Here is a 19324-nt window from a genome sequence, read left to right as displayed (position 1 = left end):
TTACAAATATAGACCCCCTGCATGTTATTGTTTAATTTTGCGCATGCGGACAAAGCTGGAGGGCAAAAAGACAATACATACATGTCATCCATAGCCGCGCTGCCGCCGTAGGATAATTCCGTTAACTCAATGAAACTTGGACATGTAGATATTAATTTCGTGCTGTGCTCCACGGCAAAGAGAAAGACCATTAAAGTGCAACTCAAAACCACTTCTTTCTGCATCAGCACAGCCACGCGCAGACTCGTTGCCATTAGCAACTGACAACAATGCCACCAAAAAAACACTGAAATATTTCCCACACAAAGAGCAAAACATTCAGTCTGTTGCAGTCGTATGGTTTTAGGATTAGTGTTTATTAATAAGCGATTGATGCGGTAAGAGGAGAAAACTAAATATATCGCTGCACTTGATTCTACTGTATTTCTAGCTCGCTGTTTCTGTCTCTTACTCTGCAGTTGTGGAGTCACAATGTCTGGGATCATGAGCGCCCCCTGCCATGAGGCAGGAGAACTGCCTGCCTCACCTCGAATCTGTTCTCTCCCGTTTCTGATCGCTACTCGGCACACGAATCACGTTACACACACTTGATGACAAAAAACACTGTACATTATATACATAAGCTAAATTAGGAAAAATAAGTTTATATATTAAATGTTTTTTAGCCATTTTATTGGCGACGTACAGACAGGAGGAGCATGCTCTCATAGAATGGCAGCCAGTGCAGTTAGAGAGGTTGATCAATCCCAGGTGAGGCTCAACTCGCTGCTGCCTCACCTGCTGCGCTTCCGAGGATTTGAATGGGAAAATGCAAAAATTCAGCGATTTTGAAGAAAAAATAATCAAAATTGGTTAAGCTAAATGAAAAATAGGTACTTTATAGTACAAACTACAGGGTGAAAATAGCAATATAAATAATTTTATTAAATATTATTTTTCCATGATGACAGGTGAGGGCCTCCCCTGACCGCACATCACTGACTCTGACCCAAGAATTGCAGATACAATGGAATGGTTTAGATCAAAGCATTTTAACCTGCTGCATTGGCCCAGTCAAAGTTTAGGCCTAAATCTGTGCTAAGATTTGAAACAAAGGATTTTCACAGATGTTTTTCATCTGACTGAGGCTAACTGATCTTGCAGAGGTTAAATTGACAAAATATGCCATTTATAAATGTGCAAAGCTGGCAGCGAAATACCGCCAAAGTACTTTCAGTTGTTTTCACATTGAAAGGTTGTTAAAGTAAAGAGTCTTCCCTGCTTTGTGTCGGCCGCTCACATTAAATCCTAATGAAATTCAGTGAAATCTGCGGTTGTGAGGCAACAAGGTTGCAAAGCACCATCAACATCCCATTGCGCTTTCGCATGGCTTAAACACTGGGATTAGCTGATCCTTGTTTTTCTAGCCTATTTCTGTCTTTTCTAATATTCAAAGAGTGAATTCCTCATCACTTTCTCAACTCCAGAAATCCCAGGCACCTTAGCTGCTCGGGATACAAGTAAACAACTGCAGCCAAGCAAACAATTACACCATAATTTGTGACCCTACAAGGCTCTTAATTGACCCCAGACGGAGTCTATTTTTGGTGCAGGGCTTCCTAAAAGCAGCAGCAGCTCAGCGTAAAGTGCATTAAAAGCGAGGTAATTAGTGTGCAGAGTAGACCGCAAACGGCTAATTGCGCTGCTCGTGCTCGCCTCCACCTATCGCAACCTCCAGACTGCTCCTAATAACACCCACCTCCACACGCGGCGTGGGGCTCGTGTCCGAACACGGAGCTCCAAAACAGTAATTGTCAGCCGGGAAGAGGGGGGGAAGAGACACAAAAACAAGTCTGGTAGCTAGCATAGGAGCCCAAACGGTTCGGACTGCTCACGAGGCGCTGCGCCAGCCGAAGCACATTTACATACGTGAGTAAGCGCGTGACTTGACTGCGCGAGAGCGTGTACGTGGGTGAAGTTCGTGGGAGCTTGTAGAGGTGTTTGTGAAGCTTCTGTGTGTTTCTACTTCTTTTTATTTTTTTTTTATTTTTATGTGTATTTTTATTTTTTTCTACAGGCACTGATTCACTGCAGGGCAGCCATGTCCAGGCCTGACTAGGACGTGCCGGATCCCGTGCGTTAGGAATGGAGGCTCGGTTACGGGATCACGCAAAGGCTCCCTGAGGCTTAGCAGGAGTTGCCGACGCAGACAAAGTCAGAGAATCTGCGGTCTCTGAGGTCGACAGTAAAAGCTGCATGTGAGAGTTTGTCCCCAGAAACTGCTGGTGCTGCAGCTTTTCTCTGAACCGTCACCCATCTGTAAGGAGTTTTTTTTTTTTTGTTTTTTTTTTTAAATCTCAGCATGAGTGAGACACAAACTCAAACATCGGAGGGCCTCTACAATAACCTTTCTGTTGTATATTTCAAGTGTGCCTGGGTTTCACTTCCAATAATCATGTTCACACCTCACAGGCGTTACCACACCAGCATATATGTAAATATTTAACACAATATGTTAAATATTTTAATATCACTATATTTTGCTATATTTATTGCAACAACAATAACTATAATAATTTGAATGTGCTGTACAGCTATGAACTGTATGTCAATGTTTAATTAGTAGAAGTGCCACAAACTCAGTTACTACCCTACAAACCTTAAAAAAGGCGACTTCTGTCCATCGTTACTTTAAATAGTCCAATTCTGCTACAGGATGCAATAAATGCTTTTAATTTTTTCTAATGAATAGTCTTGTGTTACAACAATGGGAAAGTAATGGTACAAATTACAGTCCTAACCGTATTGTTGTTTTATGGGGTTTGTAACGATTGACGGTTAGAGTTTAACCGTAGATAAAACGTGATAACAAAAATTTCCAATCACAATGATCACCTCTATGTCTAAGTGTGGAACATTTAAAAAAAAAAAAAGTCACATCATGCATGTCCAAACTCGGAAATCATTAGGAGCCAGTAGGATCCAAAACAAAACCAGAGTGCGAAAATAAAACTGAAAAAATAAAAACGCCACAAAAAAATAAAACTGCACATAAAAGTACAAACGTCTATATTAAAAAAACATGGGAGAACATGTTCCCAATGTAACCATCACATAAAAAGAGTGTCACAGTGCTTATAGTATCAAGTATTAAAAGCCAATTTCACTGGCAAAGTTGTACGTTTTTAGAAAATCGGATTAAAATTAACCCAAAGCTTGTCCATTGAAATTCGTACTTTTACGAGGTGTTGATCTGAAGACCTCAGTCTCATACAAAATGTGACAATTTTTGAGAAATAACATGGGGCAAGACCGTTTATGGCATTCAAAACCAGCATTCGGACATTAAACTGAATTCTGGAAGCCTGTGGAGAGATAAAAGCCCCGGGATGATGCGGACGTGTCTGTCAAAACAACAGCTGCAGAGTTTCCAACTAGCTGAAGGAAAGCAAAAGAGATCTGGCACTGCCACAATCAGATCTTAAACTGTTGTTACAGCGACTGATAAAACACTTTAGCCAGGAGACGAAGCTGGGAGAAACTTAATCTGACAACAGAATCAATCTGTTTGTTAAAATTAAAGTAGATGTCAGATGAACTTCAGTATTTTCACTTTCTGCCTTAAAGCTCAGACCAAACAGCCTAAATCTGATGACATCACACCATAAAGTAAATGCTTGTATTTCCAGAAGACATGGTGTTCGTAGTATCACGCTTTGGGGATGAATCACTCATGATGGGAGGTAGTTTCCTGGCCCACATGAAGAATGTGGGCCGGGTGATAAAAGCAACAAGTATATTTACAATATTCACAGAAATGTTTTACTGATGAAGTTCTTGTTTAATTTTCAGCGAGTGGATACCAGAATGTCCGAAGGAGGAGAAGTTATTTGGGGATTGAGGATGAATAGTGAAACAGAAACTGATCTCGACACAGGGAGACCACTAACTGTGGTTTGAGGCACTGTGACGCAATTTGAGGAGTAGGTCGGGTTCTGATGTGGAGCCGGGGGAACGTGGATTGGGTTCCAGAGGTGGTTTGAGGTGAATAGGGTTAGAGTGAGATCAGGCAGCCTGGTGCGGAGGGAAGTTTGTTTAGTTGAGAGATGGGTCTAGACCTGGGAGCCGAAATGGGCTTTAGTCAAAGTACGTAAAGATGAAACTTCCATAAAAATTACAAGTAGTTTTCAACAGGAAACTCAAGAGAACTAGAGTCTACCAGTCATTAATCATCCAGTGGACAGTGGAGATCCACAGTTCAAAACTGTTCAGTTTCAACAGGTGTAATCCTGAAGTAAACCTGTTAAAGGGTGCAAAATTAGCCTCCTCATTTCTTCAGCATAATATGACCAATGGCAGCGCTATATATCGCAAATATATAGTCATCGCAATATCAGTGGGTGCAGTATTCATATTGTTTGGATGGCACTATCTGTTGGCTAGTAGATTTCATTTGTTACTAATATGCACTTTTCATGCTTTGATAATATCTAGCCAGTTGGACAGAGTCTCGCAGCACAACACAAATGACGTACCCCAGGATGCAAAAGGCCACAACGCAATGGAAGTTCTTATGACAAAGAGAGTAAAGAAACAGACATATATTTTGCGACTGATACTGTTTAATCCGCTTCAGTCGAACTCCAGTTTGTTTGTCTAGAAAGTCCAGTTTGTTGGGGGAGGTGTGAACACGTAATCAAATTCTGATGCAGACCATAAAAGTGAACTCTGGTCGGCCTAAAAACCTAGATCTCAGTTTGGTTGAAGTGAACTCTGACAGGGTTTGAATGCGTATGTGAACGCTAAGATCACCAGAGATTGCTGGTTTGCTGGATTGCTGCTCCAAAAGCAGCAATCAAAATACAGCACAGGGCATTCTGGGTAAATACAAGCAAAACAAAAGTGTGAGTTTAGTTTTAGCTGAAGAAATGGCTTGTTGTCTTTTACAAAGACAAAAGTGAAATCCTTCAACTGCTAAAATCTGATGCTACTCCATTTTTATTTACATTTTGTGAAGAAGCCAAGACGGAAGATGGGCTCATGTCTTCTTCTGAGGTTTTAGTGTCTTTCCCTTGAGTGGTCCTTGGTGCAGCGCCACCACAGGCGAGGAGGGGAACAGGTTTTTCAAATTGTTTGGATTGTTTGACCCTGCAGTGCGAAAGTGAACCATACCAGCTGAAAATGTAACAAATGTTGCAGCTTTGGTCCCTAATCAAAACCAGTCTACTGGACTATCAGCTGTGAAAACAACCTTAAACTCAGGCCGGCCGTTCTTTAAATAAATGGAAGCTTCAGTCGGGACTTATTTATACACAGTCTTGCGTCTGACTTTGGCTTTGTGTCCAGCAATGCTCCTTGTCCCCGCCTCTATCCCCACAGAAGGGATTCCCTGGTCTGACTTTGGCGCAGCTATGACGACTTGGTGTCTGGATCCTAAACATTTCCTCTGTTTTTATTTGGTTTCAGACAATGGAGTGACACCAGGAAGCGGAGCAGACACCCAGGATGAGACTCAACACAGACTAGAAACAAACGCTGACAGGCGAATGTGGAAAGCAAGCATGATTATTCCCACACAGACTTTTTTTTTATGATAAAAATGACAGCAGCTGTTTTCCAGTATGCTGGCACTTAAATGAAACTTAAGTAAAAGAGGATTCCTGCTTGGGTTGATGATTTATATACAACAAAATCGAAACAGATTACGAGCTCTTCGGAGGCCGCCCTGGCTGTACTCCGGGGACGCTATTTTTTTTTTTTTACTTTTTGTTTTGTTTTGAGAAAAAGCCAAAAATGTTTGGACCATGTGGCAGATGAAGAGGCAAAAGCAAACACGCACTTCTGAGCCGGGCGGCTGCGGCTGTCTGACTGAGCCAAACCGCAGCTGAGGAGACCCACTCGAAGAAACGATCTGATGCAGTTTGGCAAGAAGGCGAGCGCATCGAGTTCAAAATGCGCCGGAGTCTTTGTTGGGAGAGGAGGATTTCGAGCAGCGCCACTTCAAGACTCTAAAAAGAAAATGTCAGCGGTCCTAAATCTCCAGAGACACATAGATGCACCCTCAACCCCGCATTTCTCTTACAGTAAAAGTCTTCCTGCGCTACAGGCGCTCTGACTTCTAACATCATTAAGAACTCATTTTACTGTCATTACCATGGTTGTAAACTATCTGCTATAAACTAAAGAAGAGGCAAAATAGGGGGGCAGAACAATGCAAAAGTATCAAAAATGGCGTTGACCTCTGAGCCCAGAATCAATGGGTCCTACTTTTGATTGACTAGAAGCCATCCAGATTGCCCCAAAGTCAGGAACATGACTCAGAAGTCCTGCAGGCTGCTTCAGATTCACCGAACCAATAGTAAGGGGAAGGAGCTGGTCGAGGAAATCTCAGATTCCACTCGCATGTTTTGGTGAAACATGCGAGTGGATGAGGCCCGTAAGGTTTTAACATCCCTCAGGTTGGGAGGCTGCGTATCATTTTCAGTCAATGTTTAGTTATGAGTTTGAGAAGAACCCTCGCTGCTTGCCTGAGATGTTGCCTTGCTAATAGCGCAGGTTTGACTGCCAGGATTCATCCGAATCTCTGTTGAGACATCTGGCAAAGACGGAAGAGTTCAGACGTTTCAGCGAGATATGGCAAACAGAACAGGTTTGGAGCTTTTTCGGAGTTGCTGTGCCTCAGGCCCGGGCGTGGGTGCAATCATTTTCCTTCCAACTATTTCCACGTGTGCCATCGGCTTCATCTCTTTTCATCCTCCTTTGCCTGTGGAGTAATTCTTACAGGCATCCAGTCACATTTACAGTGCCTCTGCCTCGGCACAGTTTTTGCTTTGTTATCGCACTCAAATGTTCCAGGTCTTAAAGGAACAAAGGGCCAGAAGTCATCATAGTTTTCAAATAATGACTTCATTTGTGAAGGAATAATAGCTGTCCATGCCCACACCTAGTCCTGTCTGAAAATATAATTGCTGTCCTTGTTGAATCTCATTTTTTGGCTCAATTACACTGTCCACACCCAGGCCTGATTACTTACCAAAACTGTAGAATGAAGAAACCACTTCAACAAAACCTGAATGTTTTGTTGAACCGCTTGAATGTTTTGAACCTGAACCGCTGAATGTTTTACCAATTAAAGTATGTTCTACCATTAGAAAGAGCTCCACCTATCTCGCCTTAACCTCCTGCGGTGTTAGCATGACTGCAGATGTTATGGCCGGACAGTGGAGGGGTGTCACGTCAGACCGTCAGTTCCCGAAACCACACACACACACAAAAAAACTCAGAAAAGCGCACACGGGGTCAGTGCAATCCCCTCCCCTTGGACCGCACATGGAATAAAAAGCTTGTGGGCCCAACTCTTCAGACTGCGGGAGGGGTTCAAAGGGCAACTCAAAGCGTGGTTGGTAAGTAATCATCATTGAACCTTAGCTACCTTTTTTAGAAACTTTGTGTTTCAGTTACTATATTCACGACAGATGTAGGTTTTATTTATTTCTACTGTATTTCTTGTTTTTATTCTCGAAATGGTATTAATGTCATTTTCTAGCTTGCGTTTGTTTAATGGCACTACAGATGGAAATTAACATTTCGCTAAATCCAGTCTTTTTACGACAACATTGTACGTTCATTTATATGCACTGTCCTGTTCAAATAAACCCACTTAAATAGAATCAGACCGACACCGTGACTAAGGCTAAAATACCTCAAAATAAGGAAAAGCGACAGTCACCCACATTTATCGGACTGGAAAAGGTAACGTCATTTCAAAGACTTTGTGACTCCAACAAACGACAGTGACAGCCATTATCCACAACTGGAGGAAACGCGAAACAGCTGAGAACCTTCTCAGGAGGCTACAAAATAGCTCCAGGAGCACATCGGTGACTCAACCAGGAGGCCGTAAAGGAAGCCGGAACAACATCTAAAGTACTGCTGGCCTCACTTGCTCTAGTTTAGATCAGTGTTCATGATTCAACAATTGGAAAGAGAGACTGAGCAAACATGGCATCAATGGGGAAAGTGGCAGGGCAAAACAACACTGATGACCCAAAAGAACCCAAAGGCCGTCCGTCCACCAAAAATACAAAGACATGGTAAGACATGGTGGTAGTAGAGTGATGGCTTGGGGTACATGGTGGGCTATGATACAAATGCATGCCGTATTATACAAGAAAATGTGAAAAATATTAATGTTTCTCCTTTTTACTTCACAATCATGCACTGCTATGCGTCTATTTGACAAAATTCCCAAAAAGAACAACATTGAGGTTTGTGGTTGCAACACGGCAACGCATCAGAGACATCAAAGGGTAAAAACACATCAAGGCACTGTAATGTCAGACTGAGGAAATGCACTCTCCTTCCTCTTACCTTCTACCTACTACTGTTAAACACAACTATGACACTTGTGCTAAAGCAGAATGCAAACATTCGAGCACTTCCAAAGATGGCACACGTACATCTTGGTATGTTCTGTTCACAGTCGGGGGGGGGGGCGTTTTAGGAAAGCTCCTCCAACCGTGTCCCAGCTTTTAACAGCGTCCTCTACGCAGCCACCTCAAACACCAAACATAAATTGACGCAGAAGATGAACGAAGACAGCGTTTCCTGGAAGGTGCTTACTCATTCTGCAGAGTGGCTACAAAAAGACAATTAACAAGAAAACAACCGGAGTGGAAAAAGTTGAGATCTCATCTGAGTGCAGAGTTTTGTTTTTTACATGAAGAATCCCTCTCTGTCTGTTGGAAATGGGTTTCCAAGTCCAGGTTTTCCCAAACATAAAATCTGTGCTGTCAGATGAAAGATTAGGAGCAGTTAAATCCCGGCATGTCGTCAAATGCTAAAAATAAACATCAGAAGCTGAAGTTTTATCTCAACTCTACATTGTCTGACTGAATGGCAAACGTTTGTAGCTAGACGTCAAATTATATACAAGTCCTCAAAAACGAGCTTTTATTTTGATATTCCACTTCCCCTTATTGGCAAGCTAATTTGCATATTAGATAACTATTTAGCTACACACTAAATATTTAACTAGCAACTTAAATAGTCAGCAAGCTACATATTTAGTTTTGAAATCAAATATCTAGTCTGAAACTAAATATTTAGTTTGTAAAATAAATATTGAATTTAGAGTTTAGTTAGTTTGTCAACTAAGTGTTTAGTTTTAAAGCCAATTATTTAGCTCAGTAAGTATTTAGTTTGTAGACTGAATGGCTTCCTAACTGCGTACTTATAAACTAAATATTGAGTTTATAATCTAAATATTTAGTATTTAAATATTTAGTTTATGAATTAACTATTTAGTTATGAACTTTGACATTTATGAACGAATGATTAACATGGTGAAAATATGACTGAAAAATGAACTTCCACATTTTTTTCCTCTGTGATTGGCTAAATAAACGAAAAGTATTAATGTTCATTTTTTTACTGTGTAACTTTGCAAACGGCATCACATATATTCCAAATGATATTGGAACGTGACATTTGAAAAATGAACATTTCCAAACTTCACTCTTTCCTTCTTTTCAGTCTTTTGTCAACTTTAGGACTGAACTTTGGAGCATTGTAACACTAAGATTAGGAGTGCGTACGTAGAATTTTATGGATATATTACAGTATTATTGTGATAGCAATAAAAATTGTGGTGTTAAAAAAACACAATTTATTGCTTCTTTTTTAGGTATTGTGTGGCTGTGACCGCGTGGCACAGCATTCATGGCGCCACAACCACAAATATTGTTCCTGAGAAACATTCCCATTTCACAAACAGGCCTCTGCAGGACTCCACCTACTTAAAGAAACGTGATTTATGACATTAAACTTCACATGGTAACTGCATGTAATCATATTTTTTATTTTACTGATACTTTTCGATGCTTTTGTGAAACAGTGGACAAAAATTGTAAAAAAAAAAACACAAAACATTTCCGATAATACAGTCAGTTGCTTTTTTTTTTTTTTAAATTGATATCAATTAAAATCTATCGAGACGATAAATCAAAATTCTTATCAAATAAGGTTTTTTCACGATAAACAATACGTCAAATAGCCACAGCTAACTGAAATATGCTTTGATCCAAACAGTCTTGAGGTTTCAAGTCTTTTGACCGGCTTCCTCTTAAGAAAAGCGTCCCCACAGCATGATGGTGCCACCACCATGTAACGGAGTTCATGGGTGATAAGAGCACATTTCCAGAACAATATTACGTCTTTTTAATGTGCATAAAACTAGCCAGACACTATGGAGTAGTGCAGGGATGGGCAACTCCAGGCCTCGAGGGCCGGTCTCCTGCAACTTTTAGATGTGTCTCTACTTCAACACACCTGAGTCAAATAATGAGGTCATTAGCAGGACTCTGGAGAACTTGACTGCACGTAGGAGGTGATTCAGCTGTTGGATTCAAGTGTGTTGGACCAGGGAGACATCTAAGAGTTGCAGGACACCGGCCCTCGAGGACCAGGATTGCCCACCCCTGGTGTAGTGAGACGCTAAAATGCAGATCAGCTCCGGCATTGTGGGATCGACATGGCGGAGAGGAGGAAAACATCAACATACCATCATGTGCTGTTGACGAGGGAGATGATGGTGATGATTTCACGATGATGTATCGTCTATTAATAGACCTTGCAACGAAGTGACCACAGTCACAAAGGAGAACAGCAACGCCACGGATGAGAGGCCCCATTATGTCCAAACCAAGGAGTCAGCCGCTGTGTCAGGAGGGCACGTCGCAAACAAACCGCATCTGATCGACGGGGCCGCGCGCGCCCACCAGCTCCCGCCGTGCTACCCCCCCCACCCCGACCCGGTTCTGCTGAGTGGGCGTAACATGGAGTTGTGAAGGTCAGGGGGAAAGACTCCAAGGCTTCAGGCTTTGACCTCTGGTTTGCTACACACACATACGCGTACACACACACACACACCACGCGCGCACACAGTACAGTTTCCAAGCTGCTCTGAGTCACAGATGGAGCCGTCGCAGGAAGCAGAAAAGGGCAGTTAGTTGTGGAAAGGCAGGCGACAAGTAGGCCGTAAGCCCTCTGCTCTGGCAAAAAGAGAGCTGTGCAGAGGTGGAGAGGAACAATGAGACGGTTGAGAGGAGGAGGTGAGGAGAGCAAACACAGCAGCTCACTGTAAAAACCGCTTGGTTAAAACAGAGGGAATGCAGGGGATTCCAACCAGAGCACCGCCATTCTGTAGGTTTATTTTTAGAGTTATAAAAATAATAACCATATATCATCTGTACAGTTCTTTCTTTTTTCCACTCACTTATAATAAATGTCACCTGCTGTAATACTGGAGTCCCTCCAGCAGGGCCGGCCCAAACCTTTTTGGGGCCCTAAGCAGATTTTCTTACCAACAGGTCAACGTCAGATGCTTCATCACTACTGGGCTGCTCTAAACAAGTAATTACAAAAACAAAAACAACAACAAAAAAACAGTGCAAGGCTGTCTTATAATAGTTTGGATCTACAATCATTGATGGATGAAAATTTGATCCATACAATACATTTTTTAATCCATTTGTTTTCTGATGAAATTAAAAAACAAAACAAACAGACAATACATTTATTTTAAAATGTTACTTTAAAATAAAAATCAATTATTGTGACCCTCTGAGTGCTTTCAATTTCATAATGTTGGCCTTCGTGGAATAAAGGTGTGGACACCCTGTTTTAGAAGTATTGTTGTGGAAGAGATGAATGCATATTCGCGCCGCATTTGTCAATTTTCTTGCTTTTAAAAGGGCTTGAAAACCATGTGTGGAAATCACTTTTCTCCACTTTGCAAATTATGCAACTGATTCCCCTAAAATCCTGATGAGACACACAAATGTCTAAAGTAAAATGTAAAAAGGTTCAGGGACGGTGCATGTGTTAGTTAAAGAAAAACACGTGTAGGAGAAAATAGACCGCATTTTCCACAGTAGTTTATTTTTCTTATCTTCTCCCTTCATGCAGATGTTCAATCTGTGGTTAAAAAAAAAAACATCCATGAATATACTCCACCCTCGGTTACATATGCGCTTGTTCACGCACACACACCCAAACACACACACCCACACACACATGGACATTTCCTAATCTTACGGTAAACAGCTTCCTTCCACCCTGAGGCTTTGCCTTTCACAATCTCACCCAGGGATCCAAAACAGGTAACGCTCGGGTTTTGGCACCGATCCATCTGATCCTGACTGTTAAAACTCCACGTTTTGCCAAGCAGCTCCTTCCATAACAAAAAAAAACAACAAACAACAAACAAACAAACAAAAAAAACATTTAAAAGGCAAGACTATGTCCTACAGCAGGTTTTATACCTCCTTTAAAAAAAAAAAAAAAAGCAGAAGTCAGACAAAGGAATTTCTGAACTGGAGAGGAGAGAACAACTAAATCTAAACAGACTAAACAGAGACATGACTAACCGAGATGTGACTAAGGCGGCGGACAGTTCTAGATGTTTTTTTTATGCACATATTATAACTTGATAAGTGATGTGCTGAACTCGTACGTCACAAATCTACCCTAACTCCATTGTATTCATAATTTCTAAAAAGGCGGATTAATAGAGATAAATCCAGGGGAAAACACAATACCACATATTAATCAAGCTAGCCCCCTCTTCCCTATCTTTGTTTTTCACCAGCATTGGGCCGGGGTGGGCACGGTGCCACCTCACGAGTGTTCCCGTAAACACTCCCCCCAGCCGGGGACCGTGAGCGGTTGTTCAGAGCCAAAATGTCAGTGGGACTGTGGCGAACCTCCAACCGCAGCTCAGAGCAAAGCCCCGGACCGGAGCCGCTCCGCGCCGCGCATCAGAGCCACGGCAGCTGCACACAGAATGGAGTTTTTATAGGGGCGAGGAGGCTCAATGCTGCCAGGAACTGTTGTTTTTCCTCTGTTTATCTGCACTCCCATGGATACTGACAAAAAAAAGAGGAAAAAAAGCATGGAATCATAGTAGCCCGTCGGTGTGGCGGAGAATTCCCTGAGATAAGGGCGTTAGGAGATATGGGACCTTGGAAATGTCCAGCAAGAGAATAAGAAGAAGCGACTGACTTAAGGTACAATCCCCCCTCTGATCACATCTGGTGGTGTAGTCATTTCTGATTAAAGTCAAATCATTAAGTACAAACTGCTTACTATGTTACTCCAATCAGGATTCCCACTGGTCCTTGAAGTCCTTGAACATCTGGGAATTTGAAAAACTAAGTTCAATTCCCTGCAAGGTTTTTGAAAAAAAAAACCAACAAAAAAACCCCGTCCATTTTCTTTCATTGATTCTGACCCAACAAATTCTACGCCATTCAGGAGAAACGCGGCAAATGTGGGGGAAAGGATACAGGGAGAGAATGTACCGTCAAACCGTCAGTTCCCGAAACCACACAAACATTGCAACCTTGTAAAAGCGCACGCGGGGTCACTGTGATCCTGCTGGACTTCGCACAGAGTGATGGGGTCCAAATGACCCACAGGAGGGTTAATCAAATTTGTATTTATTAATAACATATTCACCGGTAGCATTAGGTAAACGTGGCCATGGATGGTCTTTGAATTTTAGGAAATTTGTCCAGGGAAGTCCTTGAAAGGTCCTTGAATTTAACATGAACCAAAGGCTGGGATCCTTGTCCAATTTGAATTTGAATGTTCAAGTCTGGCCTCAAATTCTTAAATGAATTTATTTGTGGGCTTTGACTAGCCCATTATAACACATGAATATGGGACATAGTGCTATAATAAAGTTACGTGTTCAGTTATCAAATGTTTTCCATACAGGGTGAAAAGTCCTGTTTTTGTTTCATCTGACCAGAGCGTCACCTTCCACACATTTCCTTTAAAAATACCGAAGCCTCCCCACATCGGGATTTAGCCACCTCCGTGTTTCACCATGGCGACAGTGATATGCCGTTTTACTTTTCTGCCACAAAATTACATTTTCATTAGAGGTGTGCAATATAATATATTTTGGTTTCCGATACCAAGTAAATAGAGGACCAGTATCACAGATACCAATACAGATACCAATGTGCTCAAGTTCAATAAATCATCAAACCTCTGACCTCTAGGCTGTTGAAACTTAGCACAGAATTTGGACAAAGTTTAGAGGTATGCACAAAATATTGTATTCTATTATATTGAAACAAAATCTTGGTTTGAAGTAGTAAAATTTCAAAATGGAATCGGAGTCTAAAGTATCAATCTTAGCACAACAGTGTCTTTCCGATATTGATTACCAACTTGGTATCGATATTTTGGATCAACCTTCCCACCTCTAATGTTGATGTCTTTGTGACCAGATGACCTTCTTTTAGTTACATACATCTTGGTGTCTCAGTCTGGATACGGGACTTTTTAAGACTTCCCTTTAATAACAACTTCCTTATTGCCACACTCCAATAAAGCCCAGATTTATGATGCACACGAATAATACTTGACCTCTGAGCACATGCCTCTACCTGAGCAGTGGATTTCTGCAGCTCCTCCATAGTTACCCCTAACCTAACAGCACTTTAATCCCCCAGTGAACTTTCTCCCTGACTCGCCTTCTGTGTCCGTTAGCCTTCATGGCGCTGTTTGTTATGTGAAGTTCTCTCAGTTTGACTTAGAAAGAAATTGATCTTGCCGGATTTTATGTTGGGTTATCAGAATAAAAGGAGGCTAAATGCAGACGCACACCACGGATTTTCTGATTTTAATTCGCAAAAAACGTCCCAATCACGCGCGGCTCGGTGTCGGTCAGTCTCGTGGACTCGGCCTGTTCTGGCATATGGGGTCACTGCGGCGGAGGCAGCCTGCGTGGGCGTCGGAAAAAGTACAAACAAAAGACAAAGGTGCCCTTCTTGAAAGAAGGAGAAAATGAAAAAAGAAAAAAAAAAACCCAGACAGGTGCACAAGAGAGGAATCGTGTTTCCTTTCCCCGCGCTCCTACGAGCTCTCGACCTTTATCGCCACAGAACATCAGGTCTTTGTTGTGAGACTGGCGTTAAGGATCAAAGGGGGGGAAATTAGATGAACATGAATCTCGGGTTTTTAGATAACTGATGGTGTTTGGCTCGAGTCAGATGAAATTTCCTGCCTTTCCTGTCCCCTCATCAAAGTGGCACGCCGAGCGGGCGGCGTGCCCAACGTCGGCAGCACCTCACCAACCTGTCAGGAGGCAAGCAAGGAGGCGTCTTGTAACAGACCACAGGTATTCTGTCGGCTCTAAGTAGAACTTCAGAATCTGTTTCATTCAAGTTTAAATAAGTTTTAATATATATGTATCTCTCATTCCAAGACACTCTGTCTCCTAAATCTACTGACTTGAAGCCAATTTGCTCCCCTTTCCTGGGGGGGAAAAGTCCCTAGCTTCCCACCAGCATGGATTGAGTTTACACAGGAGAAGGAATGCTGCTGGAAGGACGCCTGAAGGGGCGTGGCTTTTTGGTAGCCCTTCTGGAGGAACAACTCGTCACCATGCCCATATAAGAGCATACCCATATAAGGCTCAACCAACTTCCTCTATACGAGTGCTCGCAACGAACAGTCGAACGTCTCAATATTTACAGCATATTTTTACGTCCAACAGGCAAAAAAAAAAAAAAAAAAGAACAACGGAGGAGCATATTTCATAATGCCCCGATCGGATATGGAAAGAAACAGCGATTTCCTCTGTAGTTTGACAATAAACAAATGAATCAAAGAGCAGAGCGAGGGAGAGACATTTTTTTGATTTAATAACCTCACAGCCTCGGTTATCTAACGGGCATTTTATGTAGGCCGCACGGACGCAGGAGGCGGTGTGTGGACGGACTGCGTCGGGTTATTTCTCTGTTGCCATCCCTCCTTGGTGCGCCGCTCTCTTGCCTACAGGCTTGTTTACAGGCGCCTCTTCCCGGCATTGGCGTCACCCGACGACGCAGTGACGTGGCGACGGAGGGAGCAGCCAATGAGAGCGCTCCGTGAACCGTGCGTTTTGCGTATATATATAAGGAGCGACACTGACCGGGACCGAACACACCTCACCACAGGAGCAGGCAGGAGTGAGGAGAACTTGACGGGATTGTGTACACAGCAGAAACTGAGAAAAAGAAAAGAAAAAAAACAACTTTTACCTGCTGACACTGAGCTGAAGAGAGATTTGTTGGACCTTAGCTTTCTCTCTCTCTCTCTTTTTTATGATCCTGTTTTCATTTTCGGACAGTTTTGGGGACATTTGAGAGATACAACCCGAGCTGCTGATTATTGTTCATTATAACAGAGATTGATTTTTTTTCTAGAAGCAGCCGGTAAGCTTCCACCTTTTTTTTTTGTTTGTTTTGTTTTTTCATCCTTAACGACTTTATGTCAACAAAGATGGAACAGCCTTTTTATCATGACGACTCGTTTCTGTCGGCTTACGGCCACTCAGATGCAGCCATGCACGACTACAAGGTGCTAAAGCAGAATATGAATTTGAACTTGACAGAGCCCTATCGCAACCTGAAGTCTCAGCTGAGGGCCGAGGCGGACCCGTACCAGGGGGGGCAGCCGGACGTCGGGTCCCTGAAGCTCGCCTCCCCGGAGCTGGAGCGGCTCATCATCCAGAACAGCAACGGGGTGATCACCAGTCCCACGCCGGGACAGTATTTCTACAACCGGGGCATCACCGACGAGCAGGAGGGCTTCGCGGAGGGCTTCGTGAAGGCGCTGGACGAGCTCCACAAGATGAACCAGATGCCCCCTCCGAACGTCTCCATCGGAGCCGGCGGGGTTACGACGTGTTCGGCGGCGGCCTCTAGCGTCTTCGGCTCCGCGCTGCAGCCCGAGGCTCCCATCTACACGACGCTGAACGCGTACTGTCCGAACGCGAGCACGCTCTCTTCCGCCTCCAGCTACCCCACCGCCACCATCAGCTACCTGCCGCCTCACCACCAGCAGCAGCAGCAGCAGCAACAGCAGCAGCAGCAGCAGAGCCACACACATACCTCGGCGCCCGCGGGACACCTCTTCCAGCACGCGCACCTGGGCTCCGGCATGCACCCGCAGCGGCTGGTCGCCCTCAAAGAGGAGCCCCAGACCGTGCCGGACCTGCTCAGCAGCGACGGCTCGCCGCCGATGTCCCCCATCGACCTGGACACCCAGGAACGCATCAAGGCGGAACGCAAGCGGCTGCGGAACCGACTCGCCGCCACCAAGTGCAGGCGGCGCAAACTGGAGCGCATCGCCCGGCTGGAGGAGAAGGTCAAGGTTCTGAAGAGCGACAACGCCGGGCTGTCCAGCACGGCGTCAGTGCTGCGGGACCAGGTGGCCCAGCTCAAACAGAAGGTCCTGACGCACGTGAGCAGCGGCTGTCAGCTGATGCTCACCAGCAAACTCGAGGCGTTTTAGGGGCCACGAACTCACACACGGACTGCTAAATGACTGAAAAGTAATAAACACTGGAGGCACGTTCCGCGACGTGCGGCACTGGACGGCACGGCCAGCCGCACGGAGCCGACTGCAGACCGCTCTGATCCGGACTGATTTGAAATGGTACTTTCGGATGCTGGTCACCGCTCATAGGACCGTTCAACACTTCAGCATCCAGGCCGAGCAACACGGCGGGCGCTGGTCCACATTAAGTCGGGTTTACTAATGGTAGAAAATGGGAATGATTATTGTACTACTTTGTAGTTTTTTTTTGTTTGTTTTGTTTTGTTTTGTTTGCAATGCTGCATTTATTCTTTGTAAGTTATTTTTGTTTGCCCGGTTGATCCAGGCAAACTTTTGTCCAATGTTTACATTGTCTTTTTATATATATATATTATTTGTGACGTGTATTTAAGTAAATTGTCTTTTGAAATGAAAGAAAACGACTTGAGTGGTCTTTTATTTTTTAACTTTTTTTTTTTTTTTTACATATTGCTTAATCAATGGGAAAATGAGAGGGATTTTTTCCCCCCCTATTGCTCTATAACCCTAACAGTTATTTGTCTATCCCTCCCAGTGTGCACTTATACAACCCGAATTCTGGTTTCCGTGTTTTTACGTACAGCACGTACCGTGCCTTTCCGAATTACGCGCGGGGCATGTCCAAATATGGGCATGTTGGTGTCTATTTCGTCACAAGGGAGGATTTCTGGGAACCCCCGCCCAGGTAACACAAACCGGTTTCACCCGAGTCCCGCCTTGTACCGAATAGATAAAAACTCCAGCAGGGCGGCGGAGTTTCCTCCTCATTGTGCAACAGTTACAGGGAACTGCCGCGCCAGGGCTGGGCAAAGTGCAGCTTCTTATCAGGTGTTCTGATAAAACAAACTGTGAAGAGTTTAGAAATAACATTTCAAGACGAAAAATCTAAAGTGCTTAAGAATAGATAAATAAACAATCAATAAGAAGCAAATTTAGAAAATATTGTAAAACAAAAGTTAATCTATGTCTGGTTTAGTTTCAGAATGAAATGATTGGCATCTATTTATTTTATTTTTTTTCGGGGGGGGGGGGTGATTGCATTTCATTACATTGGAACCAGCATAAATTACAGGTTTGACAGCCAGAAGATAAATTACTTTAAAAAGTGTACTTGTTAAACTAAATTAGTGACACAATGAAAGATCATGTGATCTGGATCATGTTGAAAAGGAGAGAAGATTCTAATTAGGAGACGAAAAGTGAAATGGGAAGTTAACTTTAGGGGTATGATATGCTAGACATTAAAAATAATTGAAGTTTATATCAAGAATATTAGGTTGTAAACAATGGTCAATGGGCATTTATTATTATATTGCTGCATTTCAATTGGATTTTTACTGGAGATATTGGCTCAGTTACGATGATGTCTCTCGTCATTGTTGCGGCGTACAGTTGAGAACGGAAAGGCTGAATCGTTTATATTCTGTTATATATTATGAATTAGTGTTACAGTGTTACATAACCCCATGAGACCTGATCTCAGATAAGCGGAAGACAGCGGATGGATTATAGTCGTGCCATAAGTGACTGGCGGTTTCTGTGTCGGAGTCGGAATGTAAGTGTACAACTTTCACTAATGGCAAAAAAATCAAACATGCTAACAGAATAGCCTTGCTAACCACGAGGGCCGCGGTTGGCAACGGACAACACATCTTAGCATTTGGTAGTCCGGGTTATCGTGTCCCCTCAGTTTTACGCTAGCATTAGCACTGTTGCTAAATTAGTCAAATGTGACTGTAGCGTTAAATTCTGGCTCGAGCAACAAAACTTTCTCAGGGTTTTTTTTACGCGTCACCTCTGTTTGACGCTAGCATCAGCATTGTTGTGAAACTCGTAAAAAGGTGGATCTGAGGTTAAATTCTTGCTCCAACACAAAAAACTTTCTCAACCTCAAGTCTTGCAGCACAGCTTCAACTCAGCTGATGCACTC

At 43.2% G+C, this 19324-nt stretch overlaps 1 protein-coding gene and 1 long non-coding RNA gene across 3 annotated transcripts; both read left to right on the top strand.

The window, feature by feature from the left end:
- The first annotated feature begins 1245 nt into the window (after positions 1-1245).
- Positions 1246-5636, top strand: LOC116736151 (uncharacterized). Of its 2 annotated transcripts, none has more exons than XR_004342496.1 (3): positions 1246-1908; positions 2074-2298; positions 5446-5636. It is a non-coding gene; the product is annotated as an uncharacterized LOC116736151 (long non-coding RNA). The 2 variants fall into 2 exon arrangements; XR_004342495.1 differs by having other exon boundaries at positions 2057-2298.
- Positions 5637-15960: 10324 nt separating this feature from the next.
- On the top strand, positions 15961-17795 carry junbb (JunB proto-oncogene, AP-1 transcription factor subunit b). Its single transcript, XM_032588449.1, has one exon. It carries the CDS (start codon positions 16306-16308, stop codon positions 17329-17331), a length of 1026 nt encoding a protein of 341 aa, XP_032444340.1. The 5' UTR covers positions 15961-16305; the 3' UTR covers positions 17332-17795.
- Positions 17796-19324: the final 1529 nt, after the last annotated feature.

The sequence above is a fragment of the Xiphophorus hellerii genome, chromosome 16 (genome assembly GCF_003331165.1).
Source record: "Xiphophorus hellerii strain 12219 chromosome 16, Xiphophorus_hellerii-4.1, whole genome shotgun sequence".
Classification (NCBI taxonomy): domain Eukaryota; kingdom Metazoa; phylum Chordata; class Actinopteri; order Cyprinodontiformes; family Poeciliidae; genus Xiphophorus; species Xiphophorus hellerii.
Note: the sequence above shows the minus strand (reverse complement) of the source record. Positions and strands in the feature narration are given on the sequence as shown.

Excerpts from the sequence above, each read along its gene's own strand:
- junbb (XM_032588449.1), top strand. The coding sequence starts at position 16,306 with ATGTCAACAAAGATGGAACAGCCTTTTTATCATGACGACTCGTTTCTG.